At 41.2% G+C, this 26,933-nt stretch overlaps 1 protein-coding gene across 1 annotated transcript in view; it reads left to right on the top strand.

The window, feature by feature from the left end:
• Window positions 1-26,933, top strand: part of tsnare1 (T-SNARE Domain Containing 1) — a 156,278-nt gene that overhangs the window by 64,723 nt on the left and 64,622 nt on the right. Inside the window, exons 5-8 of the mRNA XM_020637027.2 lie at window positions 15,489-15,579; window positions 15,687-15,761; window positions 15,953-16,009; window positions 20,407-20,562. Of these exons, the coding sequence (XP_020492683.1) occupies window positions 15,489-15,579; window positions 15,687-15,761; window positions 15,953-16,009; window positions 20,407-20,562 (379 nt within the window). The remainder of the gene's footprint in view (window positions 1-15,488; window positions 15,580-15,686; window positions 15,762-15,952; window positions 16,010-20,406; window positions 20,563-26,933) is intronic.

Genomic DNA, 26,933 nt, shown 5'->3' with positions numbered 1-26,933 from the left:
AAATGAATAATCTACAATATCAGTAGCAATACTAGCTAGGGAAAACTTCAAACAGGCAAATAACAGTCTTACTATTTTAACCCCCATTATTGTTTGGTTCCTTAACTAACACTGTGTTGGTATGACGGGATGAGAATCCATAGCACATTTTTTAGGATTAAAGGGGGGAAAGAATGTGCATCATTTTTTTATAAGCTGTCATATGGGAGATATCATGACCAGTGGAGCAGATTTCTGTAGAAAGATGGTGTGGTCACACTGGAGCAAGTTCCAGTGGCTCGAGTATTCGTCGGCATACGATCCAAAGCTAGTGAATATGCTAACAAGTGATCCTTGAAATTGGAACCACAGGCATGTGTTTCCAAGGTCAAGTATGAAAGCCTCCACGCTTAAATACCTCTTTAGTACATTCCTACAGTGCTTCCTTTCCTGCCATGTTCCATTCCCGGCAAGCTTCCCCAGTGAGATAGTATGGTTTTGGTTATAATGTTATGATGTGATTTTTCATTTTTTTATTTAACATACTTGATTTATCCCTGAGGGGTAATTTGCATTAACACTCTGTTATTTGAGAGTCATGCTACTCACACACAAAGGCCCGAAATACACACATGCATTAGCAGAACCTTTGGACATGCATTAATGTTGAGACGTCGTAGTGAAGAGGCTGCACATGGGTGGGTGAACCCCTTTGTTGTTGGGGGTCTGATGCCTTGCTTAAGGGCATCTTCGAAAGTGAACTGGTACCTCTCCAACAACCAGGCCAATTCCAATGCTTTAACCCTTATCAGGACTCTCAGAGACCCTCCAGTTCTCAATCTATGTCACCACAGACGCCATCTGCCAGTTTGTATGACAAGGTCAAAAGCCATGTCTAATTCACAAAACACATGCAAAGGGTTAAATGCTCCCTAAACTGTGTTGCAGAGCAAATAGCCTCTCTGAGCTCTGGTGCTGTTTGTGCACATTTCAATGAGCAATTATGGAGTCATTTGGGGCAAACCTGGCCCCTTTCTATGCAAATGAGCCTCTTTGCAAAAAAACATCTAATTCAAAACTGCACTAACAGCCATGAACAGTGAGAGTGCAAATGTTACTGTCAATTTAGAGTTGTTGGCAGCAAGGTATTCATTAGGCATGTCATGCTCAAACTTTACATTGTTCAGGACAAAAAAATCCAACTTTCTAAGACCTAAAATCGATGATCAATTCTTTGTGAACTCTCCCCTCAGAGGAAGATCTGCCTGAGGGACCCACTAAGGAAGAAGTGCTCCCTATGGTGTGATGCTGAGTGGATCTCAGATAATTATACATTACATGATGAACCTCAGATCAATCTCTCATCAATGGCTAGTTGTTGAACATTATACCAAAACTTCATAGGGAAGAGTAGTTTAACGTCTAAAATGGCTTTAAAAGCAAAGCAATGTCATATTACCCAGAGGAAATCACACTTTAGACCTCTACCCAGCCAAACACCACCTGACACCCCTGCATGTCCACTCCACGATTAACTGCAGTGACACAGAGGACTACAACCATTTGATCTCCACCTGACACTCAAAAAGGCCATATATATGCATATTCTGCTCTCATCACACACACAGCAGACTGTCATACACATGTCCTTTGCTGGAAGCAAACCTCTTTTTGTTTTGTCAAGTAAAAGAAAGTCATGTGTGTGCCCGCGGTTAGAATGGTAACTCGCCATCTGTCCGCCTGTCTTCAGGCAAAAATGACTAAAATCTCACGGTTAATAGAATTTGACCCGCCGCCGTAATCGTGAAAATGCACACGGCGAAAAGTCTAAGTGGATTAATGGCCCGCACCCTCTGAGTGTCATTGTCTTTGTTAGTGCATTAAGCATTCACTGGTGTTCTGTCTGTAACATGCCAGAGGACAGGGCTGGGTTTTGAAGAGAGCGCCCCCTACTTACTGACAGCTTCTTTGCAGACACGTTCTGCTACTGTACACCATAGAACCAGATGAACTGACCTTATACAAACACAAGTAAAACTTTAATCCTGAAGAAATTAGAAGCTTAAATTATTCATTTGAATTTCTTCAACTTCCACTCCTCTGCAGGAACTATTGCAGCAACTTTTTTGTCACATTTTACTTTTTGTTAATATTTCCTTAATGAAAGATTTTACTGTCTGAAACAAGTGAAACAAATGCTTTGAGTTTTATCAAATATTATTTCGTATTTATTTTGTCAATGACATTTTGTTCTAAAATGATTTCAATCCATTTCAATGAAGGTCAACATGTTTATATTCCCATTAATCTAAAATATCACTATTAATAATTATGAAGTATAAGAACTGTATCTTGTGTATCTCCCCAATTTAATAAAAATAAAAAACTAGGTATGTCAATGTTAAAATGTTATGTAATTAATCTAGAGACTTTAATGCATTCATTTTGTTACCGCTTCAGATACAAATTTACACTGAACTTCTTTCCCCTTAAATTGCCTTAAAAAATGATGACAAACACACAGAAGAGAAATGGAGACCTCTGCTCGTTATTACTGAGCAGCAGACAGACATCGACCTAGCGGGACCGAGAAGTTATTTAAGGTGTCTCCTCACCACGCTCCATTATCCTCCTGCATTATATGTTCGAGTCATTCCCAGCATGTGGAGACATAGTTTTGTTCTATAATGGGGCCATTGGACTTCAAAACTGCCACCTGAGAAGATGGTGAAGATGGGCACCTTCTGTTGCAGTCTGTGAGCCATTATTGACTCTAATTCTGAGGCAGTAATGGAAAGCTAAACATAATGCTCACTTTTGGATGTGTGGTAAACATCTGGCTAACATTGTGCAATGTGCATACATTCATAATTGAGTGTTTGCTTCCATATTGTTGCATATTAGAAGCCTCTATTTGCGTAGTGGCAAGAAAAATCAGCTGGATGGACCCAGGTCATTTTTGGCTGGGCAGCAGGGCTCAGTCCTGGGGTGTTTGGGCGTCAGTACTTCAGTTTGCAGATGACACCGCCCTCGTTTAGTTCACTTTCAGGGTTTTTGGCTGGCTACAGGTGGGATTTCAAATGTATTGTGGTGTGGACAGCATAGCTCGCAGCTCAGTGTTCTGAAGCCGTTCTGTGGAGATGGCTGTGGATACCATCCTCTGCTTTGTGTTTTCTCGAATTTCCCCTCTGGGGATCAATAAAGTACTATCCTATCCTATACAAGGAAGAGTATGGTCAAACACTTCCTTCAACCTATCTGACTCCCCACTGTAGAGCCATAACAGATTCCTGGTTACCAAGAAGGCACAGCAACAGATGCAAGAGTCAATCATTATGCACTTCTACACCTCCATATTTAAGTCCATCCTCACCTCCTTCATCTCCATCTGGTGTCCTACTGCCACTGCCAAGGGACAAGAGCAAGCACAAGATTCACTCAGCCAAGAAGGTGATTGGATGCAATCCGCAATCCCTTCAGGACCTTTATGCCTCTAGGACCCCGATGTGTGGGAGAGATTGTGATCGTCCCCTAGAAACTGGGACATAAACTCAAGCAACCTCAAGCTTAAGGCTACAGACCATCAAGATGTCGCTAGTGTCCTCCCAACAGCTGATCTCACCTACAGTTATTTTGTCAAAGGAGCCATACAGTGTGTAAGATAGCTACTTAATTAAATCATAAAGTGACCTTACGTACTTGAAGGAAACATGCTATGTTGAAGGGCTGCCTTCTCTGACAACAATGCAGCAGCCAGTATGTCCTCTTCTACGTTTAGATTCTGGTCCTGAATGATCTGTATTTGTTTGGACCAAAGAAGGTAGGTAGTTTTAAGGCACCCCCACAAGGCCATATTGGTTTTCCAGAAATTAGACCAATTGTCACGGCAGGTGTTGCAACAATCTAAGCGGTCGAGCAAACTGGGTCATACATGTCAGTGTACAAACTTGGCGTTGGTTTCACATCCATCACCCAGCAATGGTTGGTGTGCCAGAGGGTGTTGTTGGACGCAAAATTACTGTTTTCTCCAGTCACTGCTGTGTTCATAATAATTGGTGACCATATGTGGCTCAACAAACAAAGATCACATTCATATCAATAAAGCACAGAACAAGCTTAGATCCAAAGAAAGAAACCATTTCATTAAAAATGAAAACAAACACAACTGCAGTTTGCCCTTATCACAAAGTTCTTCCAAACAAATACAGAGATCTTAAAGATTAGACATTGGTTTAATTTGGGTCCAATTGATGGTCAGAACTGCCCGATCTTAAGCGATTGGCACAAAGGGTATAAGAATGTGTCCCACTGCATTTTGTTCGCCACTAAGCAGCGCACAATCTGGGCACAATGTGAAGCACAAGGAGGTTTGATTATACATAGGTGTGTAACATTAATCAACCCAGTCTCTTTTCCTTAAAGAAGCAGGTGTGCTTGTATACTCTAGTGTTATTTTTACGGCAAATATCAGGCTTTATGGTCCTTAAAAGATCAGGCTCCAGCCAGCTCAATTAATTTATCTTTCTGTCTCCTTGCCCCTGAACACACAGTAGTGGTGAGCGTTCCCTTGATGTACCTGACATCACTAGACTGGCCTAATGTTGAAAGAACTATAAAGACGACCCATTGAATACTCAATTTAAATGTGTATATTTTTAGCAAATGTAAAAATGTATGTCATCGAGCAGTTTGACCCTGCTGTGTTTCCCTGTGTGTATCAGGCAGAGTGGAAAATTGTTATATCCTCATATATATATTCTCATGTTTTGAACACACCAAGGAATATACTACTTAATAGAATTTCGACTAGGACGATTTTTGGGTGGTCTATGGTGTGGGTGTTTTTTTTGGAAGAACACACCACCTGTTTGCCTGACCACACCTCATTTAAAAACACAACAATGGGCGCTAACTCTGGCGCAAGTTTGCTTACTTTTTACAAAATGTGGTTGCTAAGGGACAACTGTAAACAGGAAAGACACCTCAATGCATGCCAAGCCGTTCTACGCTGGGTGTATGATAGGGTCCTCTGTCTCTCCTTTCACCACATTATTTGTAACGGCTAAACACTATGACACTAAGTGCAAATTCCTTAAATGTAAAACCAAAACTTGTAGAAGACCTCATTCTGATTCTATTTGTGTTCTCTAAATTTTGCCTCTAGTCTTTTGTACAATGTCAAATGTTGTCTCACTGTTGGGTAACGCTCAGAAAATGCTAATGTGATTCCTTTTAGAGGGCAACGACAAAGACTGATTTAGTCATTTTCTTTAAATAACCTGTTGAAATATTCATAACACATCCATATTTAAATATCTGCAACCATATGGACCAGCACAAGCAGGAGATTCCATAAGTGAACACACACAGCTGCAGCAACCTAATTGACCATTTCCACTCGTTTACCGCCGTGACACTGGAGGCCCCCGAGTCACAGAACTGGTAATTACTGTACTGTGTAATCGCACACCAACATCAAGCTATTCTTTGGAAAGTAGAGATATTAACATTCATCATAAACGCAGCTGGGAAGGAAACAGGTGGAATGTCACAGCCACCTTTAAAGACTCGGAACATGACTGTGCGGAGGCACCTCTCCACCTCGTCCTCCTCCACTGTTACACAACAAGCAGGCATCACTCTGCCTCTCAAACCCACGTTAATGCACCACTCTCATACAGCCATGTGAACGTGGACCAACAGTAGGTGTATGTTCTGGACGAGATGCACGTTTAAAATGTCAGATGGATTTCTAAACTGTGTGAGTGTGTGTGTGAATGTTTTCATGAGGATATCATTCTACAGTGAGGCTGATCTTTAAATTGAACTTCACTTTCTGTTGCTTTCATCTTCAGATGTGCTCCTGAAATACATCCCTATAAAAGTAAATAGAAAATGTCAAGTGTGTTTGTGTTCATGGGCATCATCACATATAGTCAGGCACATTGGAGCTATGTTTTTCAAAGGAGGGCTGTTAAAGGTACAAGATGAATTTCCTCGTAAACATGCACAATAACATCAAAAGAGTTTCTCCCTAGAATACATTATGTGTTCAATTCATTCTTAAAGGTCCAATATGTACTGATTTAAATCAGAAAATGACCTCATTATATCATCAGACATCAAGTGCTTGTTTCTCTGACAACAATGCAGCAGTCAGTATGTCCTCCTACTAAGTTTAGATTCTGGTCCTTAATGGTTTGTTCTTGTTTTGATCAGAGAAGGTAGGTGGTTTTTAAGGCATCCCCACATGGCTTGGTTTTGGATACACTTTGGTTTTTCAGGCAAATTACAAACCAAAAGGTTGGAAGCAGCAAGATAATTGGTTAGGGTATAACTGAATCTACCCGACCTAAAAAGCCTCAGCATGTTTTTAATAAGCCACACAAACAGAAAAGTGGTAAAACTAGTACAAATATTGGGGATGCTTTTAAAAAATGGAGCGAGGTTAGAACACAGAAAGGCTGTAAGACTGATGCAGAGCTGGATTAAAAGCATAAATAGCTTACTGAAGCTTCAGTGTCCACGACATGGCAACCTGTGTGCACATTGTCTCCAAGGAGGAGGGGGCGGCAGGGAGGAGACAGCTCTCTCAAATGTTTTACATTTAGACTGAAGTACCCATTTTAAACACTAGGTGTCAGAGTTACATATTGCTCCTTTAATGAAGATGTTGGGCGCATTTCATTTTGCGATAAACTTTTGATGATTTTTGCATCAATGCGGGATATCCACTCTTGACCATTAAGAACATTTGGTCGGGAGATTGTCATCTTAAAAGTGTAATTATGATGAGGTTGTTTTCACAGAAACTCTGACTAAATTAAGTGCCTAGAACTGGCTGTGGGATAGAGAATGGTGCTGAAAAATATTTACTGATATTGTAAGATATTTCTTTCCATGTCATAAATTGTTTTATGAAAAATAATTATGACGGGTGCAAATGCATTTTGTTGATGAAAATGAGACAATTACTTAGCTATTACATTTGTGTAAATGCAAATGAATTTATCAATTTTGTAAGATTTTTAAACATCTGCTTACAGTTATGGATGAAAATGATTCACATCATTAGATATCAGGTAAATGAAGCTTTAATCCGTAGATACGTCACTGTTTTATAGAGGTGTTGATCAACTTCATGAGTACTTTGGAGACAGTATACAATTGTTGTTACACTTTTATTCAGCAGATGCTTTTTTTTACAAAGCAACCTTCATCTAAGACTAAGAAACACATGCAAGGAAATAGAAAAGAGGAAACAAATTCAGAGCCAACAAACAGCTTTAAGTCTGATCGAGCACAGGTGCTGCTGATAGGCAGCGCACAGAGGCAAAGCACAGGTTGTACAGAAGTAGATGTTTTTGATCATCAACAAAAACAGCAGCAGCTTCCACATCATAATCATCACCATCATCATCAGCCACATCAATAGTGTGTAGGTGTTTGTGAATGAGCTGGGTCTTTAGCTTTCTCTTAAAGGTGCAAAGATACTCTGCAGATAGAATTGAGGTCATTAATTCCACCACCGGGGGATTACAGAGGAGAAGAGTCTTTCTAGAGATTGAGATGCTGTTTTGGGACCAGGCATCTTTTTACTGGCAGAGTGTGGTGGTTGGGAGGGATTGTAGACCTTGATCAGGGTGTTCAGGCATAAAGGAACAACAGGGTTTGAATTAGATGGTAGCGGTAACTGAGAGCAGGTGGAAAGAGATGGACAGTGGAGTGACTTTTGGTTAGGATGAAGACCAGTCATGCTGCTGGGTTCTGGTTAATCTGCAGAGGTTTGATTGTGCATGCAGGGAGACCTGCCAGTAAGGATTTGCATATGTCAATATGTGATATATCAAGAGCTTCTCCAGGATGTGTTTTTAATGCTAGATCGGGCAGGGTCTGATATTCCTGATGTTTGAAGAACGTATCGACATGACCCAAAATGTTCAGCTGGTTGTCAGTCATGACACCAAGGTTCAGATGGACTTTGTGGATATATTTTTGGTTAGTTAGTTCAAGCTTGGTCTGACTCTGGTTGTATTTAGGGAGTGCCTGGGATGACAATGAGCCCAGTCTTTGCAAAGGTTTAACTTTCATCCATTTACAGATATCAGCAAGGCATGACTAAATCTGCGCCATGACTGTTATGTCATCTGGCGGGGTATCGTCAGCCTTGCAGTATTTTGCCTGAACCATGTATATATCAATGAAAGAATTTCATTCTCGTCAAAAAAACAAAAAACACACAGCACATCAATTTTTCCACATGACACACATTACTACTGTATTGAGAATATACAGCACAGTGCTACATTGGAATCAATAATCCTCTGTGAGTTATTTTATACATTTCTTCAAAAGTAGAGCCAGTCTCCCTCGCTATGGCTCACCAGTCAATGGCATTCTGAATGTTATCTTTATAAGGCAGAACGAAGAGGTTCCCGAACTGTTTCCAAAATCTCCTGATCCACTGACACAGCAACAATACCAAAGACAGAAAAGGACGTGCACAACTTGTGCCTTTTTGTAAGCCTTAGCATTTTCCACCGTGATCAAATGGAACCCATTTTTTTTCTGTCCAGTTAGACGATCAGTGTGTCCGATAAGGTGCTCTGCGCTCGATGCTTCTGATGACTTGGCCTGGAGGCAACGTCTTGAATGTCAGGACTTAGGCAGGAAGGGCAAAAAGAGAGCCCTCCAAAAAAAAGGCTTGTAAGCTGGAACCCTTCATAGTCACTTTCTCCTTCCAGATAGATAGATGTTGAGCATATGGGTGAGCCACATGTGCGCAGGATGAGTCACCCAAAGATGGGACAAATTTATATAATGAGCCTTACCATGGGGTTACAGGTTCACTGAGCATGGGCCGCAGAACGCAATCAGAAGCACGCAGCGACCACACAGCGGAGGCCCTGCTATCGTTAATATTACAGATAACACATTTATTAGGCGATGAATGAATAGGTTTGGAAGTCATGGTTGGGATGCTGAGAGAAATCATCCTATATGATGTCATTCTGTCTGCTGCACAAATTTAGATTTTATTAATTTTATCCCATTTAAATGTTCAGCATTATTCTTAAGAGTATTAACACAGCTCCCATATCTGTGGCCTATGTTTGAAGTGTAGAATTGAGGATCTGTTCATTTTCTACAGGTGACACTTGGATGTGTGCAGATTATCTTGCAGTGAACACACTTTGGAGTTGTTTATATGATGCAGCATCAGGCTAGCAGTTATGACATGCATCCCATGTAAAAGAGTTAATAGTCCCCGTGCAGCAGCCGAGGGGTTTGAATCCAACTTTGGCCCTTTGCTGCATGTCATCCCTCATTCTCTTTTCTTAATATTTCTTGTCTCTCTTCAGCTGTCCTGTCTGATAAAGGTGAAAGGCCCAAATAAATACATAAACAAAAGAAGTGAGAGGAAAGAGATACTAGTCCTTATGATGGGATGGCCTTCTCCGCTGTGCCATTGATACACTTAATGGTATACAAGGAACCATTGGTGCACCCAATGCTCCATGTCTGACTGTTAGTATTATGGTACTCTCATCAAATAGTCAGATATTTTAACCGTTGTAGAGCCACATACAGTTAAAGCGGGTAGGTACAATTTTGACCAAGCGGTTTGCATGAGCTGCATGATTCATTTGCACAACCACAAATATAGGCAATGGTAGTTTGTGATCATGTATGAATTTACAAGATTTAGCCTAATAGGTTCATAAATGTAACCATTAACTTATTGATATGATTCTTTGACAACTATGACTTTTTTCTTTGACTTCTCAGTAATTTTTTTAAAAGATTTTTTTTGGGCCATTTTAGCCGTTATTGGATAGGACAGTTGAAGAGAGACAGGAAATGTTGGAATAAAAGAGTGGGGAATGGCATGCAGCAAAGGGCCGCTGCGACGAGGACCAAAGCCTCTGTAAACGGGGCGTGCAAAATAACCATTAGGCTACCAGCGCCCCAGATTCCTTAGCAATTTGATCCTGAAACATATGCCTGTAACATTTTTTTATTGACATTGAAAGCAATTAATTATGTTCGCTTAAAACTTAATTGCAAAAGTTTTATAGTATTTTGGGACATAACTCTTTTCAGTACTTCTGTTTCTCTGTACAGAAGAGTTTAAAAACCCCTCCCATGAGGGGGTTTGTTAAATAATATCTGAACATTTTTCAAAAACTTCAAAAATCTATGCAAATTGCAATGGTTTACAATGAGAAAGAAGAGGGGATTTACGTCCTTTGCATTCGTCTTTTTCATGAATGCAGTTTTGTTTTTCTCTTTTGCAAAGCGTTTTGGGTGTGCCACCTCCAGGCCACCGTACACAATTATTAAATACGGTAATTGTAAGCCCACACTAGTAGTACAGTTGTAAACACTGATGGAGGTTTGTGGGATGAAGTGTTAACATCACTTGTGGGTCATTGTCGACAAAGTGTCATAAAAACGGCAGGTGTATTATAGATCTAAATTCATGCTGAGTTTCACAAATGTTCTGCATTTTCATCTGTGCGAGTGAGGGGTCAGCAGCGAGTATGAAGAGCTCTGGTTTGGTGGTTTCATCCTTATCAGAGCCCAGTGTAAGCACTGCTCTATCCTTTAAAGCCTTGAAACTATGATTGCACTCAAGAGGACAGAACTCCCCCCAACCACCTTGTCCCTCCTGACACTCTTCCCCCTCCATCCTTTACACCTCCCCCTGCAGCCAGCTGCTCTCAGACTCCTCAGTTCTCCTTCACCAGGGCCGACCAGACCTCAAAGGAATACCAAACACCGAGCAGGCACCAGAAACACACAACAGAGGTGACTGATTGAAATTCACAGTGTGAGCAATTCCAATCTTTTGCATGCTGTTTCTGGCCGCCCCGGCTCTACAGCTTGTTGTGGTGGGAGTGTGACGAGCAGATGTATCACCATGCAGCGATACCGCAGAGGTCTTCTCAGGGGTCCTCAGTAGTGGGCGAGCTCTGATTGTTTGGTAACAGTGTGTCGGTGGTGGGCGGGGCTTCCAGTGACTCACAGATGATCTATCAGAGCTCATCAGCGCTGAAGCACGGCTCAGGTGATATTTTTAGACTGCAAGTTTTCAAGGATTCCCTTCAACTCACCGATACTTCCACCCGTCAAAAGAATCCCATCGACAGTAGGAAGTTGAGTGTTTGGTAAAAGATTTCCAGTCAGGTCAATGAGCAGTGTTTGATATGCACATGTTTTAAACTAAATCTCTGACTTAAAGTGAACTGAATGATATATGATCAATTTTGCAGTCTGGCTTAAAAATCACATCATTTGCCTGTAAGCATATTTTAGCATCACAATTGCTGCCCATCAAATACAAAGACACAACATGAGTCAATGCAAATGTTCATTGGAATGGTTTCTGATCAATCAGGATACAGAAATAATACCGATTGTCAACCACCTTGCATTCGTAGGACTTATAACCTGGGATACAGCAGCAGTATCCAATACAGGCGATTGAGCTCAGTACCCTGAGGGTAACGTAAAGAGGAAAATGGCTGCCATCCGAATCTGATGAATTGTGTGAAATAAAATCTAGACGTTTCAAATAGGTGTATCAGTAGAGGATTAGTTCTTAGGCATCCATGTGGATTGGGAGCCAGCAGGGAGTTAGCAGCTCAGTTTGAGGGTCGCTAATCCTGATGCTCTACAGGGCCAAAAATGTGCACACAGCATGGCCTGGCGATGCAGTCGGGTGCCAAGCATGCAGGTTCTGGCAAGAAAAGGTCTGACTGACTGTCGGACTTCTGCTAGAATAAAATGTTGACATTTGGACGAGCACTGCAGTGGACATTTGAGAATAGGAAAGAGGACACTCCTGGTTCATTTCTTTATTACCTGATGATTTATTTCCGGGTTTCTTACATTGTTTCAAGCTGATCTGTTCCTGCATTTGTCCTGTCAGTTTGCTGAATAGAGATTGTTGCTTTTTGAGTATTGCTTTACAGTTGACTTACGTGAAGTCAAGTCAAGTCAAGTCACATTTATTTATAAAGCACTTTTAAAAACAGCAGCAGCTGACCGAAGTGCTGTACAATGCATCAAAGAAACAGTTTACAGGGGATTACAACATATACAAAAAACACAAAATAAAATCTGATAGAATAAATAGGAGAGATAATGAAAGCAATAACTGGGATCTGAAAGAACCGTCTATTCAGGACCAGAGGAAATATAAAAATAAGTCTTTAGAAGGGACTTAAAAGAGTCAGTAGAGGATGCAGACCTGATGGGAAGAGGGAGGCTGTTCCATAGTTTTGGGGCTTTAACTGAAAAAGCACAATCTCCTTTTTAGCTTGAGTTGTGAGCAGGGGACAGCCAGCGGGCCCATAGCTGACGATCTCAGGGGCCTAGATGAGGAGGTCAGCGATGTATAGGGGGGCCAGGCCATTCAGGGCTTTAAAAACAAACAAAGCAATCTTAAAATCGATTCTGAATCGTATTGGGAGCCAGTGGAGGGACGCTAAGACAGGACTGATGTGCTCCCTCTTCTTGGGTCCAGTCAGCAGCCTTTCTGCAGCATTTTGGACCAGCTGCAGACGGGACAGGGACGACTGGCTTATTCCAGTACATAAAGAATTGCAGTAGTCAAGTCGAGAGGAAATGAACGCATGGATAACTGTCTGTAAGTCACTGAATGAGAGAATGGGTTTTAACTTTGAAATTGTACGAAGTTGAAAGAAGCTGGATTTGACTATTGCATTTACCTGTAGCACACCAAAGCCAAAAAAAGCAAATTTTAACAGCAGAAATTAAAATGTTTACAGCCTTTTATTAGGTATTAGGTCTGATTAGTTATCACCCTCATGGGCACACACTGAACTGGGGGTGGATATTTTTATAACACATCCATTTTGATTTTATTAACGGTACGTGTTATCCATAGTTAGGAGCGTAGCTGGCTTGATCGACAGGTGGGAGCGATGTAACGGTTTCTCAGCCTGTCGTTAGGTTGACTGAAAGTTAGGCTGAGACAGCATTTCCAGCATGGTGACAAACAAAGCCCCCTGCAGAAACAGGTGGATGACGTCACTCAGACTTCTTCCATTATTATTTACAGTCCATGATTAGAATTGAGGTGCCTATAACTTACAGGTTTCTGCCGCTATGGCTCGTCAACGAGGGCCGAGAGGTATACGAAGTAAATCCACTTTTTTTGACCAAGTATCTTCAACTGCAAAAATACCAAACTAAAGTCTTCAGAGAGGGGACTTTGAAACCGACAGGGGACATTAGGTGGCTCCATCATGCATACTTTTTATGAACGCAAATCATCCCTACACCCTTAATACTTTCCAAACAGTTTAAGAGCTTAACTTATTCCAGAGAGTCAAAGTCAACGTATGCCAGCTTCCCCTCTCACATTTTAACGAGTCACTACTTGACAAGGTTTTCTGTCATTGTTGAGGGCAGCTGTATAAATGAACACACCTGTTACTGAATGTTTGATGCTGCTCAACTGAAACTCTCCATATGTTTTAACAAGCAATTTGCTCATTCTCTGCATTTTCTCCAGATCCGTAATGCAGAGTGCCAGGCGTACAGTCTGCGCTCCGCTGTGTCATTTTTGGTGGGCAACATGATGGAGCATTAGCTGGCTGAGATTTCAAAATAATCCTTCACGTCTGTTGCGATGCAGCTAAACGATGACGCATCAGGCTGAGGTTTAGCACTTGTTAAATTTGTCTGTTGTATGCGTTTCTGTGAGTGTGAGTGTGAGTGTGAGTGTGTGTGTGTGTGTGTTTGGGTGTGTGTGTGTGTGTGTTCCCAAATGATGGTCGAGGCCGGTGTTTTAGCGGTTTGCTTATGTGCAGTAAATTAACATATTTGGCAAATCAATACTTCAGCATGTACAGTTCATACCCCAAGACAAGCAAGCCAATTAAAGGGAAATCTCATCCATTATTCACTTTACTTCTTTTAAGTAGTCCATTATTTGGCACATCATTTATTTATATTATCATACGAAATGATCTCAGGCATTTACAGATTTACTATCATCTCACAGCAGCAATGAAAAACAGCATTCTGGCTATTCAAAGCTTTAAATCCTGATTAGATTATAAGTGTAAAAACCTCTTCACATTGAAGACACTGTGTCTTGTCTGTTGTGACTTTGGCTGCGGAAACTGGCCACGTTCCAATTTAATTATTTCCTTACAGTAAAACTTTATTTCTCGTAGCCAAATTAACTTCCACTCGGCCTGCTTCCCTGACTCTTCAGCTTGTCTTTAACCCTGCTCTGCACCGATATGACGGCTGCTGTTTTTTTCAGGTATTTTTTTCTTCACTGTGACACTTGGATTTTTTTCAAAAAAAAGAAAGACAGAATTACTGTGACTTCCATCCCTCTGCGCACTGTGGTCGTTGTGGCCCCACCTGCCAGCAGCTACGTAGATCAATATTCGAGAAGGGTATGCAGCAGCACTAGCAGCAGCATGGGTTGTGTTTGTGTAGCTATCTATCTCGGTGTGGCAGGCCGCTGTGGTGTCAAGTCTGGAGGATGGGAGCTGGCCTTTTGGGGAAAGCATGCTGCTGTAGGGGGGAAGATTGGAAGGCCGGGGTGACCTTACAGTGTAGATATGTAATACCTGGCTAAACCTGGACTTCCAGCAAATGTGCTGCAGAGTTATGAAAATGGCCGCACCTTCAGCCTTTCACCCCAGTGAAGATTCTGAGGAAAGAAATCATGAAGGAACAGAGAGGAACAGAGTGGATTTGACAGTGTTAACCTGTATCAGACAGCTGCTAATATTCTCAGTCACTCTACTTTAGTCAAATGTGATCTCTGCCATATAGAAGACAAGGAGAAGGTTTTGCGTTATGACGAACCGACAAGGAAGAGAAAGCACACAGATACTTAATGGACCAGGAGTGACTGGACACAGGTGTGACAAACAGGACTCAGGTGAAAGTGGTGAGGGCAATCAAAAAGGGAGGGAGTAAGACGGAAACCCTCAAGATAAAGTAGGGAAATGCACACAGGGAGGGAAAACACAAGGATACAAATGAGAAAATAAAACAGGAAGCACTAGATACATATACAACACAAGGCATGATTCAAAATAAAACCGGAAAAAAATTCTAAACACTAAAATTAACAAAAAAAAAGACGAGAACAGATTATGACATTTCAGTCCTTATCATTTATTGTCTTAATCTTTAAGCTTGGTTTGTACAGGTGTTAGGGTTAGGAAGCATTTGTCAATATCAGCAAAACATCTAATGTAGACACTGGCAAACCGTTTCAATTCAGAGTTCTTTGGGGTTAAGGTATTATGTGTAAATATAAACAATAAGATATCTTGTAATAAATAGAGATTGCTTCAGTGTAGCAGCTCAACCCTTGTAAGAATATATTTGCATATTGGCAAATGTCTTTGAATTTTAAGTGTTTTCATAGTTCAGTAAATGATCTCTCTCTCTCTCTCTCTCTCTCTCACTCTCCGTCTGTCTGTCTTCCAATCTTCTCTCCCCAGACACTCCATGCAACAGCAAACCAACAAAGTCATCACCAGCACAAGCCAGCTCATCAAGCAGCTCTCTGATATAATCAGTGGCTCTTCACGGGTATTTGATGCTCCCCTTTCCTCCCTCATTCACCGGCCTTCTCTAGAATAAACAGTGGATTAGACAACATTTGAGCTAATTAAAGCTTATCTTGATTTGTTGCACAGCAAGACCGTCTGCGCCTGACCAGACTAAAGACTGAACTCTCCGAGTCCGTGCAGCGCTATGGAGATCTGCAGAAGGTATCTACATTCACACCATCTCCATTATTTTTTTATCAATATGGCAATTAAATGTGTTCATTCTTTGGGAGAAAGTGGAAAATATCTGATGCATATGAATGCAAAATGGAAAAAAAAGACAGTCTGACCTCTTTTAATAAGGAATACAAAGACTCCTCTTGACCCGCTCTCTTCATTTGCTCCTCTTTCAGAAAATTGCAGAGCGCTCGAGGGCCCTGCTCCCTCCAGCACAGAAAGACAAGAGGAAGGTGAGCTGATACGGAGGATGAGAAGCCGTCCTTTGTTTCACTGTCATTCATAAAAGAGCAGGATGATGAGATGGCATTTTCTCTGCTTGATTGCCCCCTCACAAGGGCTCCTTTGAAGCTCTGTCTAGTGTCTTCCACTCTCTTATGTTCCAGCGGAGTCCATCCATCATATATAACTCATATGCACTGCTGAAATGTCATTGAACAAAAAAAAAAGAAAAATCTGAATCTAAAGAGGTTACTGTCAAGAGTTTGTTTTCACAGTGAAGCTGTGTGAAAGCTGGAATCTGAAACTAGGTTGAAAAAAAGTGAAAGTCAATCCAAACACAGACTAACTTTTGATTGCTTAAACATGATAATATAATTTCAAACATATTGATCTGGTTTTGTTGATTTGTTGATTGCTGCACCAGAGTTAATATCCTGCAACAAATAGAAGTCAGTGTGTGTCCTTAAATGGAGTGGATGCACAGATTCTATGAAAAGTCAGGCAGAGTGGCTTACTTGATGTAAGTGTGAAGGACCAATTTAGGAGAATTTCAGGGGCAGTCGAAATTTTCAGGAGTGCAAGCAGCTTCTATTACATACAGGTCCTGTACACGTGTTAATATTAATGGTTGAAGCCTGAGTGACATCAGTGATCTATTTCGGCAGGAATCTCATCAGCCAGCCTCAAGCGGACCATTGATGAACTGCAGAGTTTTGCACTTCTGCATTGGCTTCTTTTATGCCAGTCTGAAGATGCCCCTTTTCCCTGAGCCTTCAACAGTGTTGACTGATCTGAAGTCAGTTGCTTCCAGCGCTGTAGAAAATGTATTGGCCTTAGTTTCGTCCAAAGGTGTGTGGTGATTTTGCACACTCCAAAGTGCTCCGCTGGATTTGCTAATGGGGTTGCTCACTGGTATCAGTCCGATTAGCTGCACCTGTATGCATGGATCGTAGATTGGAGCTTCAACTGGAAGTTCTTTGGTGATATTTTAATTCTTTTTGACACAAGGTGCATGTTCCTTTTGGCTTGTTAACTTAACTATGGGGGACCATTTAAAACTGCACAGGTGTCATTTTGTCCCATCACTACAGCAGTAGGTATACTCTACTTGTGACAAAGTGACAAAATAGCACTTGATTAATTCGATTTAAAATAATGTATTAACATCGGACCTTCATCAAATTGCGATTAACAGGTTAATCCTGAATACCCTAGATTTTTTTTGGCACATGGCTTTAATGTTCATACCTTCAGTTAAAAATTTGGAATCCAAATAACACACCTTCGATTTAAAGATAGCATATTTTAAACCAGCAAAATGAACTAATAGAGAACGGTTTACAACTACTTTAAATAAACCTCTTACAAAGGGGAGAGTCAGATATATCAGAGTTTTATGTCCCTCTGAAGGCATATTATTGGGACTCTTATACTGACAGTGTTGGAGGTAAAGGGCTATGGGGGCGGTGGCGAGATGGAACATTATATAGCCCTGATTTCTCTCAATGCATAGATGCAAGTGGACTTAGCAGTGATTCCATTGTGGCAGGACAAAAATACTAAAATTAAGTCATTGGCAGTAGGAATAGATAGTCTGTGTTTTCTGCACAAGATGAAGTGGGAGCTTTTATCACTTTGTTATATAGCTATGGATGGGAGGCGTTGGAACGTTTAGAACGCCATACATATGCATTAAGACAAACACTTTGGAGATCAATGCAAATGCTATTGACTGCTTTCCACCCACATCCTTAAATTCACATCATCAACTGGAATCGACAGCAGCAAACTTTTTTTTTTTGCAGTGAGTGAACTTCTGCAATAAGGTGCCAGAATGATTGTCTTGAGAGGTTTCCTATAAGTGTGATGTTCTAATGTATTCCAGTTTGAACATATGTGGAGGAGTGAGCACGATGTTGCAGAGTTTGCTGAGGAGGGGTGAGTCAGATCATGGGCAGTACGCAGAGCGCTGTGACTCACTTTAAGTTGGTCTCGGTGCTCTGACCCACACTGGGCCCTTCTACCAGGAATTAGCTGTGCAATCAGCCACACAAACTTGGAACATATTAGCAATGCAAAAAAGTAAACCAGGCATTTCTCGTGACTACGCTTCCTCCCTTTCCTGTGCATCCGTTTGCTGGTTCTGTGTGTGCATCTGCAGAGTGTACATGGATTTGATGGATTAACAGCCTCAGTCTGAGACACCAACTTCAACCCTCCGCACTAAGCTAACAGTCTCTGTTAAAATATAAGTGACAGGGTGGACCAAAGTGGACAGGCCACTTAATTAATAAGGTTATTTTTGATTTAGTGAATAAAATCCATTTGGTTTGATCGTTCTATTTTTTCCAAAATAAGCATAGAACTGAAATACAATGATCAATGTTGCTCTGGTAACCACAACTACGTCTTACCTCAAAGGGATTTGAGGAAAGGAACTTGTTGAACAACATTGATTTCCTTCATAGAAGAAAAATGGCTTTTAGAAATATCGATCTGTTGACCTGGAGGTTTTGGTGAAAGATTTAAGAGGCTTGTTTGAAATTAAACTCTAATTAAACTCTTGTTTGAAATTAAACTCTAATTCTGGAAGGAAGGGAAATCAAGTGCACAATCTTTCTTATCAGATGAATTTATCACTAACCGTCGTAAACAAATATAGACTGAATCTGTAGGCCAGGGACCAGAGGTTTGGTGTAGTAAACCTACTGATTTTGGTTGTCTGAAAAGTATTGAATATTAAACCTTGATCAGGCTTTGGATGAATACGGGGGAAAAGCTAGTTGAATGGCAATATAGGAGAACTATGCAAACCTCAAATCAACCAGCCATCATCTGCCTTTATTTGTATATATATGTTTGAACAATTGGAAGGAAGGAAGGAAGGAAGGAAGGAAGGATGGATGGATAGATGGATGGATGGATGGATGGATGGATGGGTGGGTGGGTGACGGATGGATGGACAGATGAATGGATGGATGGATGGATGAATGGATGGATGGATGGGTTGGTGGGTGGATGGAGAACAGACGGACGGACGGATGGACAGACAGATGGATGGATGGATTTATGGGTGGGTGGGCGGATGGATGATGGACGGACGGATGGATGGATGGATGGATGGATTTGGGTACATAACAATCATTTCCCAGGTAACATCTCCTACTCTATTCTGTATACTGGTGTTAAGGTTGGCAGCTCTTTTAGATTTAGTCTAAGTCTTTGGACACAAATGCAAATTTTTTTACCCTCTTTAGTTTTAGTTCAGTTTTAGTTGACGACAACTCAAAACATTGTTGTCCATTTTCTCTCTTCAACATGTATAAGCCTAACACAGGTATCTGAAATGTTTAAATCTGTAAAGCACGCTCTTAACACTTTTACTTGAGTCATATCTAGAGTCTTTACCTTAAATGGAAGATCTATCCTAGACTCCCACACTGATGCAAAGCTGCTGTGCTGTCCTTGATGATCTGATATGCTAAGATAAGAGAGTCCATCACAAACATATGGAATGGCAATATAATGCATTGTTCCTGACTCCAAGTAAAGAAAAAGAAAACATTCTTTCTTGGACAACGTGAAGGTTTGAATACAGGCTGGCTTTGATTGTCATAAGTCATTTTAAATATAGACCAAAAATTGCTATTAAGGTCCATTTCCAATTGCATCTAAACTTCAGGCGTTTACTGCTTACTACTATCACTGTGCCACTATTGTTTCTCCTCCTATCCCCACAGGGACTGCTACAGTGATGCCTTTACTTTCATTACTGTCGTTCCAAAATCTGCTCCTGCTGTTATGTTTGTGTTACTCCTGCTCATTAAAGTTTTTGCACATATGGCTGCTAGGCTGTTTAGGTCTTTCCACACAGGGAGCGGTTGGTGCTGCCACCTCAGAGTTTTTAGTGTCGACTGACCACTGAGGGAGAGAGAGAGAGAGCAAGAGAGAGAGTTGCTATCAGTCTCTTCCATTCCAACCATGGAAACCAAATCCAGGACAATGATGGAGCGATTGATTTATCAATGACAAGTTATTCAACTGTTTTTCTGGGGCAATAACGCAATGGTTGTGATCAAAGTTAGCTTACTGAGCTATGTCTTACATCTTAACCATATCGTATCTCATGCTTCAAAACTGCTGTACTGTAGTTATTTGATGATGAGATGACAGAGGTTGGACAGCAGCAGTCCAAACTGTATAATAGAAGGAACTAAAATCCAGTCAGGGGGGATTTTTTTTCTGCTACTCAATGAAATGACGGAACATCAATGTAGCTGGACATCGTACAAAGGAGTAACCACTCACTGTCAGAAAGTTCCTTTACTGCTAATGAATTTCTTTCTTGATTATCTCATCTAACCTTAACGATTGATTTGTGTGTGTGTGTGTGTGTTTGCACCTACAGAGTCCTCAGACCCCGCTCACCGAGCAGATTGACGAGGGGCCGCTGTTTGAAGAAGCGCTAAGCTCAGAGGGAGGTGTGGAGGCTTTCCTGTCAGAGATCAGTGAGGAGGATGTGGAGGAGCTCCGTCAAAGGGAGGAGGCCCTGCTGCAGATTGAAGTAAGAACACAATCTGACATTTCTTATGACAATTGAAAAACTGTCAAAATTTGTTCAGTAAAACCCTAACAACTGTAATGTCATTGCGGAGCTAATGAGTGGCTTCAGTGGAGCAGCTGGAGATCAGAAGCCTTGCTTACAAATACAGAACTCTGTCAAAGTTTTGACAGTGATGTTGCCACAGTTTGTATAGATTGTGCCTGATGCCTCACATTGTACAAACCAAGGATGTGGGATTATGCGAACAGAACAGTTCAGAGCCTCTTCTTATACATTTAGGCAGCCATCTTTACTCCTTTTCTCCTTTTACTCTTTTTCAGCAATATTCTCAGAGGTGGCGACTGGTCAATAGAGGGCGCTGTAGTGTTGTCTGGAAGTCGTTTAATGCTTACCGCTTCTTTCACCAGAGTTATTTAGCATCTGAGATTCATCTGACATTGCACTTAAATATGAGCCAAAGAGAGGTCTTCAAACACCTTTTTAAAACGTAAACAAGTTTGGTGGGATCCTATTTGGAAGAATAGCAAGGATAAGTAGAGCTGTGCATTTTCACTGGTCTCAGTTTTCTATATTACTGCACATGGCTACTTTTTGATGAACGAAGACAAGCAGTCATAGAAACATGAACTCCTTTTGTATAAATTGGAAAGAGCTTTAGACATCACTTCATTGTGTTCAATATGTCCTCTCCCTGCATCGATGCATCGATCGTCCATGTCTGCATCGATGTATCGATTGAACAATTCATTTCAACACCCAAAAAGGTTATTGATGATTTCAATTGGAACTTCAAAGCAAAGTTTGTTAAATCTCGAGCTGGGCAAGTTATATATGACTCTTTACTTCTGCTGTTATTAAGAGAATATCTTCAGCAGGAACTAATCGGCTTTTGCTTTGGTGCAAAGAGAGTCAAGAAGTCACAAAGTATTACAAGTCGGTTGAACACTTGCTGATTTCTGTCTTCTAATTTATGAAACCTCTGACCCCTTAACTCCTCTGCACTGTCCTTAAATTAAAGTCAGATCCCACAGAAATGGAGTGGTTTGGACTGCTACCAGAAAAAACAAAAAAAACTTTTTTTTGCTGTTAATAATCTAATTTTCTGAGTTGCATTTACCATAAAATGTTGTCCCTCTGCAGATACATTTCCCACATGCATGCCCCAGCAGCCAAGAAAAAATGCCACTTGTGGTTCTCTTTCCCCACTCATGTATTCCCAGCCAGCAAACAAAATCCAATCCACCAACCTTGTGATCATAAACCTGTTTGCCAATATTCTCTCAGGGCTAAATTTACTTAGCTGATTGCAACTTGTCTCCAATATTTCTGTGTGCGTAAATAATTCTGTTCTTTAGTCTTGTATACACAACGAAAACAAAACATCCCTGGCCATTTACCTTTAAACCAACCAGGTATCTGAGGTGGAAAACACCTGAATTTCAAACACTCCAAATGGAAAAAAAACAAACAGAAAAAAAAAAAACCTACTTATTTGTTCTTTGCCTCCTAGGAGACCAACACACGCCAAGTTAGTAACTAGAAACTCAGTCAGACTCGCACTTTGGAAAGCTTATTAGTATTTTGTCACAGTACCCCCATGCTGCTGCAGGATATTGAATGCTACCCAATTACTAAGGTGCTTATACAGACTTGTTTGTTCCTTTACCTAGGTAAAGTGTGTGTGGAATCATAATGCTCCCACACTTAACATTTCCAACCCACACTAAAGGCGACGTCGTTCTCCCTAACAAGTGTCAAGTACTTTCTGAATAATGTCTTATTACTTTGTTTCCCTTCACTTCATTTTGGCAGCTGTTTTGGAATTTAGTCTTGGTCCTATGCTGGCCTTATATCAAACGACATCTCAAGCGATTTCAAAGTCGATGACAAATTACCAAAGTTGAAATAAAATCCTGAAAGTTTTGCTAGAGTTGGAGCGCTCCCATGTTCTTGACCGTTGTGTGTGTAAAGCCTGGCTCACAGTACAGAGTGAGCACATAAATCGCATGGTCTGGTTGGGCGTCTTAAACGATTCAGTCGTACAGTGCGAGCTGACATGCTACCTCGACTTTTATACAATCGGGGGAAAAATCGCACAGTGTGAGCCAGGCTTAAGGTGGTCATAAAACTTAATCTGAACTTTTTGTTTAATCATGTCATCACAGGTCTTAAAGGCTTCATTCAATTTTTCATACATAAATGTAATATAAATCAAGTATCTCCTCTGAAAATAACTCTGTGAGTCATGACTGTCTACAATGGGTGTAACACCCGAGTCCCACTGTCTGTGATGTTTTCAGAGTTTTCAGAGTCCTATCTTCAGTTTGTTTACATCGCCAGGACGGCCGGCTGACTCCTCCCCTCGTGTATAAAAGTTGTTTAATTGAGGGACTAGAGAAAAGAAGAATAACATACTGTACTCACTGCTTAACTGTGTTTCTAGATCACGCTCATTTCAGGTAAATTTACATGCAGTGTGAAGATACCAGCATAATAAAGATCGCTAGCATTAGCATGCTAACACAACAATGCAGCGCGAGTTGTTTTGGTTTCATGCTGGTGCTCAAGGGCGACATCTGCTGGATCAAAAAATCGCATATAAAGCCTTTAAGTCTTGTTTTATGCAAATTGTGTTGTACAATGACGTGACCATTGTCAACAACCAATAGGAGCGTCCTCGCCAGCATCGAACAGCAAGCTGAAACTTATTTGTGGGAGCATTATGATTCACATGTTCTTTTATAAAATTTAGCTGGGAACCCAAGCCAGAGCTGAAGCACTCTGCCAGGGACTTAATTCACTAAATAACCGTCCAGGTCAGGACGGCAAAACAAAAAAAAAAAAACTGGAGCCATGTTGGATGCATTGCAAGTGCTGCATATTCCACTTGGTACTCAGTGCCCTGCAATTCTCGGTGCCTTGAAAGTGAACTATGCTCACGTGCTCGAGCATGAGTTTTAAATTGAGCCACTCAGTTTTCTGTTTCACCAAAAGTACGAGCACATTCAATGAAATTACTCTTTTGCTGTCACAACACTTCCAACATTCCTTATGACGGGTGGAGTTGAACATGCTGCTCTGGTTTGTGCTAAATCTCATAATTACTTTATTAAAGGACATAATGTAAAACGTCATCATCCGTCTTTTTATATATATATATATATATATATATATATATATATATATATATATATATAATATTTTGACATAAACTTCATTTATTTGCTCAAGTAAATAAACATAAACACACACAGGCTGCATGAGCCGCTCAGGTAGAGAGACAGATCACAAGCATCGTGAAAATATAACATAAATCACATTCACAACAATCAAAAGTTTTAACCATAAAATTCAAAGCAACATACAACTATAAGACAACAACACACCTTACAATCAAACAGGATTGTATACTTGACTGAACTTTACATTGCAGCAAAACGTTGTCATTTTCTGACGTTTCAGATGAGCATGTAGGAATGGTATGCTCTTACAAGGCACAATTTAAATACAAAAAGTCCAAAAAGCAACATCCACATGATATCCTTATCATTATTTCACAGAACAATCATCTTCATGTATATAGACGATCTTTGGCTGATCAAGTGACCGCACAGAGCTCTCCTGGGCTCAGTGATGACAAAGTCGCCTGTTAGCTGAATAGTGAATCTGGCTAACTGGCTAACTGACACAGCACAGCAGAAAGTAGGACTAACTTTTGTTCAGTTAACATTATTTGACTCGTGAGTGGTGGCATTGGAGCCCTAGCAGTAGCGTACCTCCTGTTGGGAAGATATTTTTATTATTTTGCCCAAACAACAACTTAAAACTGTTGGTTGGGCTTTCTTTTTCTGTCATGCTGGCTTCATACATACACGGGGAGAGACTTATAAAGAGCGAGGAGGGAGGGACGCACAGGTCTGAGGTGGGCAAAACCAAATCTCAGAGTGGGAGGGGGCGCAGACAAACGTCACTATTTTTGACTGCTAAATTGAGAAAATCTACCACATTGTTGTGTTTATAATACTTAAAATTCATTATCAATAATTATGATATCATATTGGGTGGGTTGTGGTGGCTGGTTTGGATTATTGGGTGGGTTGCAACCCACCCATCCCCCCCCATAAATTACGCCTATGTCCGTCTCACAAGCATATGGCAGAATGAGAGCAGATAGAAAGAGGCCTGACACATGGGGACACAGCCTGCTCTTAAAGATGACAATCCTCTATATATATACAGTATGTGGCAGTCCAGCTTTTGGACTGCAGTTATCCATCCAGCGGTTTGAAGACTAATGATAATGTTTGAGCAGCACTTTGCGGCATAATGAAGATGTATCGCCTTGCCCAGTTGGAGCTGTCTGAACTTCATCAACGCTTCAAATCAGCTAATCCCACTGCAGGAGCCACGCTGAACGAAGCGAAAGGAGGAAGAGCATCAATCTCTTCCTGCAGAGTGACACAGTGAAAGAGCCGCAGAGCGGATGACAGCTTCATTTCAGCGCAACCGTCGAGACGAGCCAGGCAGAGGATTGGTGTTCAGATAGGGCCGTCTGGCCGGCACTTTAGTCATAGCATCATGGATGAGTGTCATAGTCAGCACTCCGGCAGGTGCTGAGGGGCTTGACGTTGCTCCCATTGGGAAGAGTGATAGTATCTGACAATGTGCTTTCTCACCTCCATGCCACCCTCCCGGCACAATCCCTTCATAGCACGATGTCAGCAGTGTTTATGTGTGTCCCAAAACACTCACATTTCTCCACTGCGCTCCTCCCAAAGGACCAAGGCAGTCTAGATCCCGTCATCGTTATCAGCTCTGCTCCCTCCAGGTTGAATGTGGTGTGGAGGTTAATTTAGCCCTCCTTAGAGACTGGACATGAGTGATCTCTACTCTACAAAACACTTCCTGGCTTCAGCTAGTGTGTGACAAGTCATGATGTAAATAATGCTCGCCTCTCTAGAAAATTCAAATCCTTTTCACACTCATATTTCCGCGGCTCTGGTTCCCGGAAGTCAAATTCCCCATTCAAATCCTTCATTGCCAATTCACAAAATCCTTTTATCAAGAGATTGCAGCCTGAAACCATGACAACCAGCTCCCCAAATACTAGGGACTATAGTACATTTGATTCAGCACGTAAACAGCATTGAAAAACAGAGAAAAACGCAAAGGTGCAAGACACAATTTTCTTCAGGTGTCAAGGAACTACCAATCCCACAATCCATTGTGAATTATATCAATTTTTCTTAAATGTAACTTTAGTCATTGTTATTGTGTTTATACTGTTAATACAAGTGTTGTACTACATTTGTTGCGGTACCCTTTTCTTGTGTTGTAGTCAAGACCACATTAACAGAAGAGGTATGACCAAGACTTACCCGAGACCAGAGTGCTCAGAGACCGAGAAAAGACCAAGACATTTAGGGATCGAGACAGCGTCAAGACAAAGACAAAGACCATAAATATCACAGAAAAATTATCAACTTGTGTGCAGCGGAAGTTTCACTCACTTAGACCGTAACACGGGGGGGAAGGTTGGGGCCGTAATCGGGGGATAAAAATCAAATAACAAATTCATTGAAGTCGTTCTTTTAGAAAGAGGCGTTTTCCTTCTAATCACAGTAATGGTGGAAGAATTGCTGATCAGTGGTGGTCTTGACCGGTCTTGATTTAAAATCTTGAGCCCGCCCCAATCTGAGACCGAGACATGACTGAGTAAAAATGTTTTCCCTTCCGAGACCAGACACTGACCTTCAAAACGTGGTCTAGAGACCGGTCTAGAGACCGGTCTTGAGACGAAGACTAATTTCGGGTACTTCAACACCACCCTTTTCTAAATGTCCCTTCTGACGAGACATAGAAGGCAGACTATAACTATCCAGCCTCCGCAGCACATTCCAGTTCCCGTTAGACCGCCACCTCCCAGCTGCACTTTATATGCTTTGGCACCAGAGATCATTTCATCAAAAATGAATTCATAAAAAAAAAAAAAAAAGCTCAGGGCATAACAGAGGACAGCTTTCAAGGGGAATCTGAATACAACACCTGGCCCGGCAGAAAAAAGGAAGAAAAAAAAAGAAAAAGGCCCACAACAAAGCGTGTCTGTCCTACCAATGTATCCTCGGGACAATCTATCCACAGTTTACCCTTGAGGGGAGACAGATACAGTGGGAAGAGAAGACTCATTCTAGCAGATAAACTTTTTCAACCCTCAGCAGAAAAGATCTCGCAGAAGGCGGTTTTATTAGCAGAAGCGTTTGTTATTAACCCTGGCAATCAAATCCGCATCGATTTCCCTCTCTTTACACACCGAAGCTAATAACGTGATGGCAGATCACGTACTGCTCGCCAGCTCCCCCGAGATAATGAGA

The sequence above is a fragment of the Labrus bergylta genome, chromosome 8 (assembly GCF_963930695.1).
Source record: "Labrus bergylta chromosome 8, fLabBer1.1, whole genome shotgun sequence".
NCBI lineage: Eukaryota > Metazoa > Chordata > Actinopteri > Labriformes > Labridae > Labrus > Labrus bergylta.
Note: the sequence above shows the minus strand (reverse complement) of the source record. Positions and strands in the feature narration are given on the sequence as shown.